This window comes from Centropristis striata, chromosome 11 (assembly GCF_030273125.1).
Source record: "Centropristis striata isolate RG_2023a ecotype Rhode Island chromosome 11, C.striata_1.0, whole genome shotgun sequence".
NCBI classification, from domain to species: Eukaryota; Metazoa; Chordata; class Actinopteri; order Perciformes; family Serranidae; genus Centropristis; species Centropristis striata.
In genome coordinates, this window is record NC_081527.1 from 163272 (window position 1) to 178184 (window position 14913).

Here is a 14913-nt window from a genome sequence, read left to right on the forward strand (position 1 = left end):
CTAAAGAGCAGATTTTTTTGTGCTGACTTGTGTCCAAATGTTGTTTCAGACCACATTATTCCACAACAATAAAACTCTGGAGTCAAAACATAACTGTTCTTATAAAATCCACAGGTGCAAAAAAAAGACATAAAATAATAATAAATGCACAGAAAATAAAAGGTAAATGAGTAAAAAGGAGCAGTATTACATAATATATAAAAGATGATTTAAAAGAAGGACTGAAGTTGGTGAAAAGATTTAATGCGATGAAAGTGGAAAAAAACATTCACAATAATTTTTTATAGCAGTTTTAAGCAAAGAACCTTTTTTTGCTCCAAAGGTAAAAAGGAGGCATATAAAAAACAAATAATAATAATGCATTTATTAACATATCCAAGGGTGTATCTTTATTATCATTATATTATTATTATAGTTATTGTTATTATAATATTATTATTATTACTATTATATTATTATTATTATTTTTGTCATTATATTTGTATTATTTATTATTTATATGCCGTTTATGGTCTATGCTTACTGCAGTCCAGCAGGCCACCGGACACGCCCACTTTACTACAAGACACGCCCCCTCTGATAACTTCCGGTGTAACGGACAATAAAAGATCTAAATCAGGATCTTTTCCCCAAACTAACCTGGTAGTTTTTGTCCCCTGACCAGAATAACTAGTTGTGGTACCTTAAACTAGAAATGTAACCAAAATTTAACCATTTAGGAAAAAAAATAATAAATATTTATATAAGTCGCTGATTCTTGAAGTGGTGACGTCAGCTGGTGACCCGGAAGAGCCCAGCTGCTGTATAAATGTCTGACTGTGTGTTAGAGAGAACAGAGCTGGGATTGTTCCTCTCTACACCCAGTTAACACCAGGACCGGGACCAGGACCAGGACCGGGACCAGGACCGGGACCAGGACCAGGACCAGGACCGGGTCATCTCCCCATAGATCTCTATGGATAAACACAGAACCAGTCTGACGGACGATGCTAACGGAAGCTAACTGAGATTAGCCAGGTGTTGTTAAACAGCTTCAGGTCAGCCGTTGGTTGATGACAGTTTACCTGCATGTCCTAGAGTCCAGGTGAGAGCAGGTAGTTAGTTAGCTAGTCAGCTAGTTAGTTAGCTAGTCAGCTAGCTAGTTCTCTAGTTAGCTGCTCTATCAGCGGCTAACAGCCACGTCAGCTAACAGCTAGCTTAGCTTCATCTCTACAGTCTGCTGCTGCTGAGAGCTCTGGTTCGGCTCTACTCGGGTCTCCTCGGCTCTACTCGGGTCTCCTCGGCTCTACTCGGCTCTGGTTCGGCTCTGGTTCGGGTCCTGATAGAACCAGTGTAGTTCTAGAGGGCCCATGGCTCCGATGGGGATCCGGCTGTCCCCCCTCGGTGTGGCGGTGTTCTGTCTGCTGGGAGTCGGAGTCCTCTACCACCTTTATGCTGGAGTCCTCTCCTCCCACCTGGCTGCCTTCAGGTACATATATATATATATTATATTATATTATATTATATTAAATATAGAGGAGTCCTCTACCACCTTTACGCTGGAGTCCTGTCCTCTCACCTGGCTGCCTTCAGGTACATATATTATATTATATATATTTATATTATATTATATTATATTATAGAGGAGTCCTCTCCTCTCACCTGGCTGCCTTCAGGTACATATATATATATATATTATATATATATATATTATATTATATTAAATATAGAGGAGTCCTCTCCTCTCTCCTGGCTGCCTTCAGGTACATATATATATATTATATATATAATATATTATATTAAATATAGAGGAGTCCTCTCAGGTCAGACTCAGACTGCTCTCTGTTTACTTGTATACTTTATTCTTTATTCTTTTTTATTTCAAGGAAAGCAGTTTGAAATGTTCCATCTCATTTTCGAGGCGATCCTTACAAATAATGACAAACAGTACGACTAGAAATCCCTTTATAATAATATAATAATTTTATTTATAGAGCACTTTTCAAAACGCATGTTACAAAGACAAGTTAAAAACATACATGAAACAACAGATGAAACAATGAATGACACAGTTGTGTGTGATTAAAAGAAGTTAAAGTTCAGGCTCTCTGGTAAAAGTCTGTTTTAAAGAGACCAGTGACCAGCTGACCTGGTTCCTCCAGAGCCTCGAGGCCTTCACAAAGAGAGAGCATACATACACACCCAGGTTAATACGTTTGCTCTCATGCACCAGTAAAGTATCCAGTACATATTTATATATAAATACACACATACACACAGTACATTGGACATGAAGACGTGTCTAACTAGCTCAGTAACTCTGAGTTCAGCTCATGGATCCATGCAGATCACTTTCTGCTACGTTGTAAATGTAAATGTTCTTAGTTACTATCTGCTCATTTCCATAAATATAATTTCCATAGATGCCGTAACATGAATTCTCTCTGCTGTAGCTCAGTAACTGTCTGAGCTCAGGTCACTAATCAGCCTCCAGCTGCTCTCAGTGAATGAATAACAGTAAATGAAGCTGGTGGAGATGAAGATCATGATCAATAACTTGTGTGAGTGATGTCACTACTCACCTGTTCAGGTAGCTGCTCACTACACCTGGACTTATTGTTAGATCAAGGTTATTATTATTATTATTATTATAGTTGACCAAAACTAATGAAACAACCAAAACTAGAATTAAAAAAACATTTTCGTTAACTGAAGTAAAAATAAAAACAAGAATTAAAGAAACAAAACGCTAACTAACTGAAACTGTATTTTGTGGTTACAAAACGAGCTAAAATGATAGTGAAGATGTTCTTCGTTTTCCTCTTTGTCACCTTTTCCCTTTGGTCCTGGTGTCTGCAGACAGAGGGGGAAGGTGGAGCTGAGGGAGCTGCTGGCCGTATCGGTGGAGGCAGCCGTCCTCGGAGGAGCAGAGGTACCACCTGTTGATCAACATATCACACATAAACATGTTAAAGAGGCTATATATATATATATATATATATATATATATATATATATATCTAATACTGAGACAGCTGATGGACTGCCTACATGTCCCAGGATGCATTGTGCCCGATCCTCCATCTTTAACCAGTCAGCATGGAGCCAAGTGTCTTTTCTTCACTATGAGATAATTGTTGTTATTGTCACTAACAGCAGCTGTTAGCCATGCACTAGTTCAGTTTTTATGTCCCGAGAAAATAAAAGCCTCACTGTAAAACTCATTGAACCTAAGTTTGTAATCAAGAAAGTGGATCACCATTTATTTATTTATTTGTTTATTTTCTCTCTCCTCTTGTCTTTTGGCGTCCCTTTATTTTGTTTACATCCTCTAGCTAAATAAACACTTATTCACTTATTACACACAAGAACCCTCAGTTACTTATTTATTTATTTATTTATTATTTGCACATTGTTTGTTTGTCACCTGATCATGTTCCTGTTGGGCCACAAATATAAAATAATAAAACATCCTTACAGGGACCTCTCACAAACACATGCATTGAGTTCAGGGCTCTCCCAGACCGACAGGGACCAGGTAGCAACCAGGATCATAAAATAGGACAAACTGGGTGATTAATAAATGGGTTACAAAATCGTGGGATAAAAAATTCATAAACAACATCCTCTGTGGCTGAGTGTTAGTCTGCTCTTCATCATGATGAGCAATATTTCTATTGTATCCATATGTTTACATTTTAAATTGTGATGTGATAATGTAGTTATAACAGAATGTTCCTGTTCTAATGATCCTGATAATAACATTTAAACACTGCAGTGACAGAGTTAACCCTTTGATGTGAGGCTAACCTGATATTCAACGTTCTCCAGCAGGGCTAATAAAGTCTGTGATCATGTTGAAGGAACCATGGTTCTCCATCTGGAACCTTCTCTATGAGCTCATTGGTTCTTCTCCCTCGGCAGGTGAAGAAGGTGCGTGAGGAGAACGGGCTGAAGGAGAAATCAAAGGGGAAGACGAGGGAAGGAGTCAGTGAGCTGCTGACGATGGGAGACCTCCAGTCCCACAGGAAGATGTTCAACCTGATCAGCAACACGTTCCCACAAGTCACCGTAAGAACCAATCACGGCCCACGGTTCTACACAGTCTCACTGCACAGAAAGGGTTCCACTGGGAAAAACATTTTGTGTCTTTTTTAGTCATTTTGTGTCTTTTTTTGGTCATTTTGTGTCTTTTTTTAGTCCTTTAGTCCAACATAAAATGTGATTTTGAATCTTTTTTTTACTTTCAAAACACTATCATGCTCAAGAAAGAATTTATATTTTTTAAAGAATATTGCAAATGTGAACAAAGGTTGTAAATGAAACATATAAGAGGGTTCCATCCAGCCAGATGTGTTACAGGCAGTCAGTGATGTGACTCTTATTATTAGTCTGGTGTTAGTTCTGTTCCAGTGAGACAGGAAGGAGAACCCTGAGAACCCTGAGAACCCTGACTGTGTCTCTGTGCTGCAGGTGAACAGTGAGGAACATGACAGCGTGGTGGATAAAGCTGCAGCCTGGAGCAGAAACATCCCAGCAGACATCCTGGACAAGATCGAGGGAGGACGGGAGGTTCCTGCTGACAGCGTCACGGTGTGGATCGACCCTCTGGACGCCACGCAGGAATATACAGGTGGGAACCTTACTGGAGAACGCCTTACAGGTGGGAACCTTACTGGAGAACGCCTTACAGGTGGGAGCGTTACTGGAGAACGTCTCACAGGTGGGAACCTTACTGGAGAACGTCTCACAGGTGGGAACGTTACTGGAGAACGTCTCACAGGTGGGAACGTTACTGGAGAACGCCTTACAGGTGGGAACCTTACTGGAGAACGCCTTACAGGTGGGAGCGTTACTGGAGAACGTCTCACATGTGGGAACGTTACTGGAGAACGTCTCACATGTGGGAACGTTACTGGAGAACGTCTCACATGTGGGAACGTTACTGGAGAACGTCTCACAGGTGGGAACGTTACTGGAGAACGTCTCACAGGTGGGAACGTTACTGGAGAACGTCTCACAGGTGGGAACGTTACTGGAGAACGTCTCACAGGTGGGAACGTTACTGGAGAACGTCTCACAGGTGGGAACCTTACTGGAGAACGTCTCACAGGTGGGATCGTTACTGGAGAACGTCTCACAGGTGGGAACGTTACTGGAGAACGTCTCACAGGTGGGAACGTTACTGGAGAACGTCTCACAGGTGGGAACGTTACTGGAGAACGTCTCACAGGTGGGAACGTTACTGGAGAACGCCTTACAGGTGGGAACGTTACTGGAGAACGTCTTACAGGTGGGAACGTTACTGGAGAACGTCTCACAGGTGGGAACGTTACTGGCGAACGTCTCACAGGTGGGAACGTTACTGGAGAACGTCTCAGGGGACATGTAGGACACCAACATCACCCACCAGGACACTTTGGGCTGATTTATTCTGTCCTACAAAGTTTAACTGGTCAGAGTTGAGTTATAACTAAAATTAACTCCTTGATGTCTGTTTTGTCTAAGTTTTAGATTTCAATTTTGCATTATTTCAGAGAAATAATGATATAAAAACCAACTCAAAACCAAGCCACATGCTTTGGATAAATATGCTAATTTAAAATAGGGCCGGGACTTTAACGCGTTAATTAAGAATAATTAATTACACAAAAATTAACCATCGTGCAGCGCGGAACGTTTCTCCCTGGATGAGTTTCAGGAGGAGCGATTATACTGGAGCACCAACTAGCGTTGATGAGTTGAGACAACAACAAACCACAGTGAACATGAAGGAAGAAGCTGATGAGACCTTTGGTTGGCCCCGTGGATGATGGGACATTTAGTTACTAAAAACCAACGGATGGAAGCGTCCATAAGAGCATGGTTGTGTTGCTAGGCAACAAGGAATTCACATATCACCATAGCAGCACATCCAGCCTCAAGTAGCACCTCAATGCTAAACATATAGCAGCTAGCGGCTAGTGTGCTAGCTAGCAGAAATGTTCCTGGTTTCTGTCTGTTATAACTAACTGCAGACAGAGAAGCTTTGTGGCTGAAACTGATCAGAGCGCTGCAGTCGTCCAGTCGACTTGAAATAAAAGCGTGCACGATCCGTTCAAAGAGGTTAAAAGATAAAAACTATTTCACTTTTGATAAAAGACGAAGATGATAAAAACAAGATTTTAAAACGCTGTTAATCTGTTTATCAAATTTAAAATGGCTGTCTATGGTGATGCCAAGGCTGATGACTTCAGGACGCTTATACTCTGTGAGGGGTCAGAGGTCACGGCCAAACACCAGGACCTCCGTTTTCTCCCCGTTGAGTTTTAAAACATTCTGGGCAAACCAAGACATCACATAGTGGAACAGGGGGTCAGTGGCTGTTCTTAGAGATTGGCATGTAAATGTGTCAGTCGTCTGCGTAGAGATGACAGGACATAACATGTCTATGAACAATCTCTCCAAGGGGGAGGAGATGTACTGCAAACAGGAAAGGTCCCAGAATAGAGCCCTGGGGGACCCCACAATGAAGTGGTCACAATGACACAATTACCCTAAAAATAATGGGAATATTCAGTCTAAATTACAGATATTTACGGTATAAAACCCACTCACTGTAACGTTTTTAATGTTTCTGGATGAAATCACTTATTAGTTCAACAGAAACAGAAACATATGTGAACTGATCTTTATTTCTTTCTTTGTGTGTGTAGAGAACCTGGTGCAGTACGTGACCACCATGGTGTGTGTGGCTGTAGAAGGGAAACCAGTCATTGGAGTCATCCACCAGCCCTTCACTGGTTTCACTGGTGAGGACAGGGACACTTCACTTCATTCTTCATGGTTTACTTTTTTCAAGAGACATTTTCAGGAGGATTCTCTATATATTCATGTCAGTCCAGTCAGTTCAGTCATGGAAACATTATTAGACCAACATTTAACATGTTTTATTGATCATGATGTTGGTTGTTATCAATAAAACATGTTAAATGTCCAGATATCTGCTCTGTAATTAAACTCTGATCAGATATTGTTGTTGTTATTATTATATTTGTCCAAACTAATGAACCTTTAGTTGAACCAGACATAAAAATGAACATGTCTCCCTGCCTGTCTCCCTGCCTGTATCCCTACCTGTCTCCCTGCCTGTCTCCCCCCTACCTGTCTCCCCCCACCTGTCTCCCCCCCACCTGTCTCCCTGCCTGTCTCCCCCCCCCTGTCTCCCCACCTGTCTCCCCGCCTGTCTCCCTGCCAGCGTGGGCCCTGGTGGGTCAGGGCTCCAACATGCGTCCCCGCTCCTCGTACAGCTCCAGCCCCCCGAAGGTTATTGTTTCTCGTTCTCACTCTGGACAAGTGAAAAGTTTTGTTCTGGAAGCTTTTGGAAACAACACAAAGACAGTAGAAGCAGGTGGAGCAGGTGAGTGGACAATCATTTATTATATTACTGAACAGTTATCATTATTTCATTATTATTTATAATATATTTATTATTTCATTATTACAGCGTCCATGAATGATAGGAATAGATTTCATGTTATAAAAGAACTTTACTATCCTCTGAGTGTGAATTCTCTTTGGTTTCACCAGAGAAACGTCTCAAAACAACAAATAGTGACACAATAAAGAAAACATTTAAAGGATATAAAATATAAAATAACTGTAACAGCCATTCAAGAACATAATTTATAAAAGAACACAGGTTTGGGTTACAGTTGTAGGGCTGAGACCTGATTTATTCAGAGAATAAAACCCTCAGCAGAGGAAACAACAGGAGTAAACAGAGTCAATATCAATCAAAACTACTTTATTAAAGGTAAATATCTGCCACATTCTGGTCTAATGTACTGTGTTAACATCTTCTGGCACTAAGGACTGTTTATAAATGTTCTTCTACCATCAGTAGCCTAGAACGCCTCCCTGGAGGTAGAATACATGAGGAGTCATTAATGATCTTCTCAGCTTTAATTCTCATTAATTCATCATAAAGAGATCAAATGTTTCTCTGCTTCACGAGAATATTAGAGGCCATCTTCACTGTTCTCTGCAGTTTGTTTCTTCCTTTAATATTCAGGTTTCCATATTAAATGATAAAATACTTTCCACACTAAAATACTTTGACTCACTCAGACTGTTAAACAGCGTAGCAAGGTTTAAAAACCTGATCCGTGTTGATTAGAAAGGTAAAAATACTGTTGTTTGTTCTCAGATATTAAAATCATCGACCATCTCAACCATTTGTCCTTCTATATTTCCTGATAATATTTAGTTATTCTATGTGTTCTTGTCAGGTTATAAGGTCCTGGCCTGATAATATTTAGTTATTCTGTATGTTTCCATCAGGTTATAAGGTCCTGGCCTGATAATATTTAGTTATTCTGTATGTTTCTATCAGGTTATAAGGTCCTGGCCTGATAATATTTAGTTATTCTGTATGTTTCTATCAGGTTATAAGGTCCTGGCCTGATAATATTTAGTTATTCTGTATGTTTCCATCAGGTTATAAGGTCCTGGCCTGATAATATTTAGTTATTCTGTATGTTTCCATCAGGTTATAAGGTCCTGGCCTGATAATATTTAGTTATTCTGTATGTTTCCATCAGGTTATAAGGTCCTGGCCCTGCTGGAGATGCCTCCCAGTGACTCGTCCTCCATGGAGCAGGCTGATCTTTACGTCCACGTCACCTTTATTAAGAAATGGGACATCTGTGCTGGTGCAGCGCTGCTCAACGCCATGGGTAATAACCTTTAGTTCTCTTTCTTTGGTTATGGGTAATAACCTTTAGTTCTCTTTCTTTGGTTATGGGTAAAAACCTTTAGTTCTCTTTCTTTGGTTATGGGTAATAACCTTTAGTTCTCTTTCTTTGGTTATGGGTAATAACCTTTAGTTCTCTTTCTTTGGTTATGGGTAAAAACCTTTAGTTCTCTTTCTTTGGTTATGGGTAATAACCTTTAGTTCTCTTTCTTTGGTTATGGGTAAAAACCTTTAGTTCTCTTTCTTTGGTTATGGGTAAAAACCTTTAGTTCTCTTTCTTTGGTTATGGGTAATAACCTTTAGTTCTCTTGTTGGTTATGGGTAAAAACCTTTAGTTCTCTTTCTTTGGTTATGGGTAAAAACCTTTAGTTCTCTTTCTTTGGTTATGGGTAAAAACCTTTAGTTCTCTTTCTTTGGTTATGGGTAATAACCTTTAGTTCTCTTTCTTTGGTTATGGGTAATAACCTTTAGTTCTCTTTCTTTGGTTATGGGTAAAAACCTTTAGTTCTCTTTCTTTGGTTATGGGTAATAACCTTTAGTTCTCTTTCTTTGGTTACGGGTAAAAACCTTTAGTTCTCTTTCTTTGGTTATGGGTAAAGACCTTTAGTTCTCTTTCTTTGGTTATGGGTAAAAACCTTTAGTTCTCTTTCTTTGGTTATTGGTAAAAACCTTTAGTTCTCTTTCTTTGGTTATGGGTAAAAACCTTTAGTTCTCTTTCTTTGGTTATGGGTAGTAACCTTTAGTTCTCTTTCTTTGGTTATGGGTAAAAACCTTTAGTTCTCTTTCTTTGGTTATGGGTAAAAACCTTTAGTTCTCTTTCTTTGGTTATGGGTAAAAACCTTTAGTTCTCTTTCTTTGGTTATGGGTAGTAACCTTTAGTTCTCTTTCTTTGGTTATGGGTAAAAACCTTTAGTTCTCTTTCTTTGATTATGCGTAATAACCTTTAGTTCTCTTTCTTTGGTTATGGGTAATAACCTTTAGTTCTCTTGTTGGTTATGGGTAATAACCTTTAGTTCTCTTTCTTTGGTTATGGGTAAAAACCTTCAGTTCTCTTTCTTTGGTTATGGGTAAAAACCTTTAGTTCTCTTTCTTTGGTTATGGGTAAAGACCTTTAGTTCTCTTTCTTTGGTTATGGGTAAAAACCTTTAGTTCTCTTTCTTTGATTATGGGTAAAAACCTTTAGTTCTCTTGTTTGGTTTCTCTTCACTTTTATTAAATACCAGCTAACTCTTGGCAGGGAAAAAAACATCTCAGCACATAAAGACCAAGTTAACAAAATAATGAAATAACCAAAACTAGAACTGAAAAAACATTTTCGTAAACTGAAATAAAAATAAGAGTTTTTAAAAAAACGATAACTAACTGAAACTGTATTATGTGGTTACAAAACTAACTAACAGTAACTAAAATTATAGTGAAAATGTCCTTCGTTTTGGTCTTTGTCAACTTTTTTCATATATAATCCAGAGTTTCTATCAGAAAGAACAGGTGGTGAATCTGTTTACACAACAACCAACATTATAAACACCTGAACTGTAAGAGTTAATAAACTTATTGGGGCTGAGATGGATCAGACAAAGGAAATAAAGGAACCGTCACAAGATGAGGCAGACTTAGTGGTAAACTTTATGTTTTTATTCACAACCAATAAGAAGCCAGACAGCTAAGAGAAACTGAATGTTTTTACTGTCATTATCTGCTCTGTAGAAGTTCTGTGGTCAGATAATAACTTCTAGTGAGAATAAGATGACACACTAATGTGTTTCACCATGAAATGAATGTCTTTAATGTGTTAATTAATAATAATTAGGGCCCGAGCAGGCAACGACCTTTATAATCTATTGTCATCCTGAATTGTCACCACTAGGTGGCGCTATAATAAAGGAAAGTGCGTTTAGGCTAATAACTTCCACATACTTTATCGCACATTCAAAAAACTCGTGATATAGGCCACGCCCATTTTCGCCTAGAGTTTTTTTCCGCAAATTCGCGAAATGTCGCAAACCTAGTTTTTCGAACTCCTCCTAGGCAATTCCATCGTTTTGCACCAAACTTTGCACACAGCATCTATAGACCCTCATGACAAAAAGTTATTAAAAGAATTTTGATTACTCAAATAATACTCAAGTTATTAAATAACAACTTCCTGCAGGTGGCGCTATTTTCAACACAAAACACAAAGTGTTGCATATCTCCACATTGGTGTGTCTGAATGACATGAAACTCAGGTTACTACTTCCCCATGAGCCCCTGAGGCTCTCTGCAAAATTTTGGGCGATGACCACTAGGTGGCGCTCTTTAAATTGAACTATTTTATATCTCCAAATCGGTTAGTCAGATTTACACCAAACTTGGTATACTTATTGTCAATGCCCTCCTGAGGATAACCCTTGAAGGTTTTATTGATCGGCCCCTAGGTGGCGCTCTGGCGGCAGTTTAATTTAATAAGTGCCACTGTGCCCAGACCATAACACTTAAGGCAATGAAATTCATAGGGGTGGTATAGACTGGTCCCCGTAACGCACAAACCCCGACTGCAGCATGCCCCGACACGCGTGTACTGCCAGGGCCCGTTCAGTACTGCGCGCAGTCTAAGTATAACTATATAACCCTACTGCCTGATTAATAATATAACTATAACCCGTGTGCCTGATTAATAGTATAACTATATAACCCTACTGCCTGATTAATAATATAACTATATAACCCTACTGCCTGATTAATAATATAACTATAACCCTACTGCCTGATTAATAATATAACTATATAACCCTACTGCCTGATTAATAGTATAACTATATAACCCTACTGCCTGATTAATAATATAACTATATAACCCTACTGCCTGATTAATAATATAACTATATAACCCTACTGCCTGATTAATAATATAACTATAACCCGTGTGCCTGCAGGAGGCCACATGACGACCCTGAAGGGGGAAGACATCGACTACAGCGGGACGCCGGTCAACAAAGGAGGCCTGGTGGCCAGCGTGGGTCTGGACCACAAGGCCCTGCTGGAGAAACTCCCAGACTGGGACCCTGAGAAGCACTGAGACCCAGAACCAGAGCTGGAGGAGGGACGAGGGTCCGGTTGGTGAGGGGAACGTATAACTGGGAGTGGGCTGGAACATCTAACACAGAGCTGGTGGAGGGACCAGGGGCTATCACTGGGAGTGGAGGGTCTACCAGTCAGAGGGCTGGGACACTACCAGGACCACTGACTCATCAGGACATTCACCACCAGGACCACTGACTCATCAGGACATTCACCACCAGGACCACTGACTCATCAGGACATTCACCACCAGGAACACTGAGACTACACAGCTCTGAATGATGAACTCTCTCTGATGAAAGGGTTAAACTCTGATGAAAGGGTTAAACTCTCTGATGAAAGGGTTAAACTCTCTGATGAAAGGGTTAAACTCTCTGATGAAAGGGTTAAACTCTCTGATGAAAGGGTTAAACTCTCTGATGAAAGGGTTAAACTCTCTGATGTCAGAATAAAGCTTCATCTTTATCTCATGACGTCCCAGAAAACACACTGCTGTAAAAAATAAAAAAAGGTGTTTAGTCTAAAACCAGATCAAACAGTAAATCTGAGGGAAATGATCTGCTGCATGGACAGATAATTTACCTTGACAAGATTTATTACATTCATTATTTACTATTTATACTATTTAAGGACAATTTTTTCCTGTTTTTCTGACTATTTTTTCTGTTTTTGGTGGTAATTTATTCCTTTTTTTTTTTTTTTGAGTAATTGTTTTTCTGACTTTTTTTTGTGTCATTTTTTCTCATTTTCTGACTATTTTTTCTGTTTCCCTGACTCTTTTTTTCTGTTTTTTTTTTTTTTTAATTAAATCTAGAAATAAGCAACACTTAAAATAAGAGATTAACTCTTAAAACCGGATAAATGATCTAACACTTCTAAATCTAAAGTTTTTTTTATCTTGGTGAGAACCAAATAATCATCAGGTCACACATAAGTCACACATAATTTATCTGGTTTTAAGAGTTAATTTCTTATTTTAAGTGTTCAACATGCTTATTTCTAGATTTAATAATCTTAATTTAATAAATCTTGTAGAGTGAAATTAAGTGAAGACAATAATTTCCCTCAGATTTAGTGTTTTTATCTGGTTTTTAGACCTTTTGACAGTGTGAACTGTAGAGTCATGGCGAGGCCTACAGGTGGTGATATCTAGTTTGTTCTAATTTTAGTGTTATTATTTTAACGTTAAATGGAAAATGAGGGAACTTTAAAGGAAAAATAGTCTATTTTCTCATTTTTTGGCACAATAATCCAACAGGAAGGTTTGTCAGAACCAGATCTACCGACAGGAAGCTGAGGGATGCTGCAGGTTATTAGTTTCTTACCAAGATAAAAGAATTTAGATTTAGAAGTGTTAGTTCATTTATCTGGTTTTAAGAGTTCATTTCTTACTTTAAGCGTTCAACATGTTTATTTCTAGATTTAATAACATTAACCCATTTAGGTCTAAAACACCTGGAAAATATGCCTGTAAAACCTCTGATTGGTGATTTTAAAATAAAACCTGAAGTTTTTCTGTAAATTCAACAGAAGTGTCAATGCTTCCTATTTCAACTCTTTCTGGAGAAGTCCCATGATGCATTGAGACACAAAACCTCATATCCTCTTTCTGCTTTAATGGTAGAACAACACAACAGAACCCAACAGGCTTTAATGGTAGAATAACACAGCAGCTCCCAGCAGGTTCTAATGGTAGAAATGTGGTAATGCTTTCCCGCCTTAAATGTTTTATTTTAATAAATCTTGTCAGGTAAATTATCTGTCCATGCAGCAGATAATTTCCCTCAGATTTAGAGTTTGATCTGTTTTTAGAGCTGTTATCAGTGGAGACGGGATGAGTCTAATGGATCACTCTAAACACGTTTCTGTTCCTCAGCTTCCTGTAGATACTAGAACAAGTCATGAAGCAGCTTCTCCTGTTTGTCAGATCCTCAGACTGACTAAACAACAGAAACATTCTGTTCAGTCTGTTCCAGGACTTCAACTCCAACGTTACAAAGAGAATCTCTGTGTCTCCAGGACCTGAACCACGTTAGAACCAGGACTGTTCTGAGCTGGACCGGGACTTTTCCTCCTCTGAACCTGTTCTGCTCCTGAACACTGATCAGACTGGACTCTTCTCTCTCTGGGACTCTTGACTTGCATGGATTTGTATTTGATCTTTTCTCCTCTAACGGACTCCTGCAGACTCTTCTGTCCTACAGAGTCTAACTGCAGTAAATACATCATGGGATCAAAGGTCAAATCATTATTTTTGAGCATATAAATGACATCATCAATACATGTAGAAATAAGAGTCGTATCACTGAACTACCTGAAACATCTGGCTGCCAGTTAAAACACGTTAAAGACGTTTTTCTCAGTTGAACCTTTGTGTTACTGCAGTTAGACTCGTTGCTGTGAAGCTGTGAGTCTTTATTCATGTGTCCATTCAGAGTTCATGTTCTCCAACATGTTCTCCAACATGTTCTGCTGCAGAACGAGGACAGATGTTCATCATGTCAGCAGGTTAAAGACCTCGTCTGGACGCTGACGACATTAAAAACAGATTTTAATCCTCAGAGCTGGTTCCTTCATGTGATGAACTTCACTTTTATGGTTTTAGTGCCTTTAATCTGCAGCAGACGACATCGTTCTAGTTAGAACCAGAAACAGAACGAGAGGATCGACAGTCAGCTGAGAGACTAGAGGACTTTAGTCTGGCATCACCTGACTAGTTAGAATCCATCTGAGTCTCTTTGTCTTTAAACAGAACCAGACTAAACCAGGAGGGTCAACATGAGGCTCCGGGGCCACATGAGGCCCTTCACAGCTGATATCTAGACATTTAACATGGTTTTATTGATCATAACCAGAATCATGATCAATAAAACCATGTTAAATGTCTAGATATCAGCTCTGAAATTAAACTATTATCAGATTTTTTTGTTATCATTATATTTGTCCAAACAAATGAACCTTTAGTTGAACCAGACATTTAAATGAACAAGAAATTAAAGAAAACAAGGTCTGATCATTATTTCATCACTGTATGTGACATTCTGCAGAAGTCTCTAAATATTAAAAATATAACTTCAAGTGTAGTTTTGAGTTGCTACATTGTGACAATCACATTAATAAATGCTCATTATGATCTATTA

General features: G+C 39.0%; 1 protein-coding gene across 1 annotated transcript; it reads left to right on the forward strand.

Annotated features, from left to right (window-relative positions):
• The first annotated feature begins 673 nt into the window (after positions 1–673).
• Positions 674–14913, forward strand: bpnt2 (3'(2'), 5'-bisphosphate nucleotidase 2). The gene is made up of 8 exons (XM_059344358.1): positions 674–1468; positions 2839–2911; positions 3904–4050; positions 4453–4612; positions 6675–6770; positions 7217–7378; positions 8562–8696; positions 11629–14913. Exons 1-8 carry the CDS (start codon positions 1350–1352, stop codon positions 11769–11771), a joined length of 1035 nt encoding a protein of 344 aa, XP_059200341.1. The 5' UTR covers positions 674–1349; the 3' UTR covers positions 11772–14913.

What these genes read in the sequence shown, in the direction of transcription:
- bpnt2 (XM_059344358.1), top strand. Translation starts at nt 1,350, where the DNA reads ATGGCTCCGATGGGGATCCGGCTGTCCCCCCTCGGTGTGGCGGTGTTC. An exon ending in CCGTCCTCGGAGGAGCAGAG is followed by an intron (nt 2,912 to 3,903) that starts GTACCACCTGTT and finishes CTCCCTCGGCAG; the next exon opens with GTGAAGAAGGTGCGTGAGGA. An exon ending in GCCCTTCACTGGTTTCACTG is followed by an intron (nt 6,771 to 7,216) that starts GTGAGGACAGGG and finishes TCTCCCTGCCAG; the next exon opens with CGTGGGCCCTGGTGGGTCAG.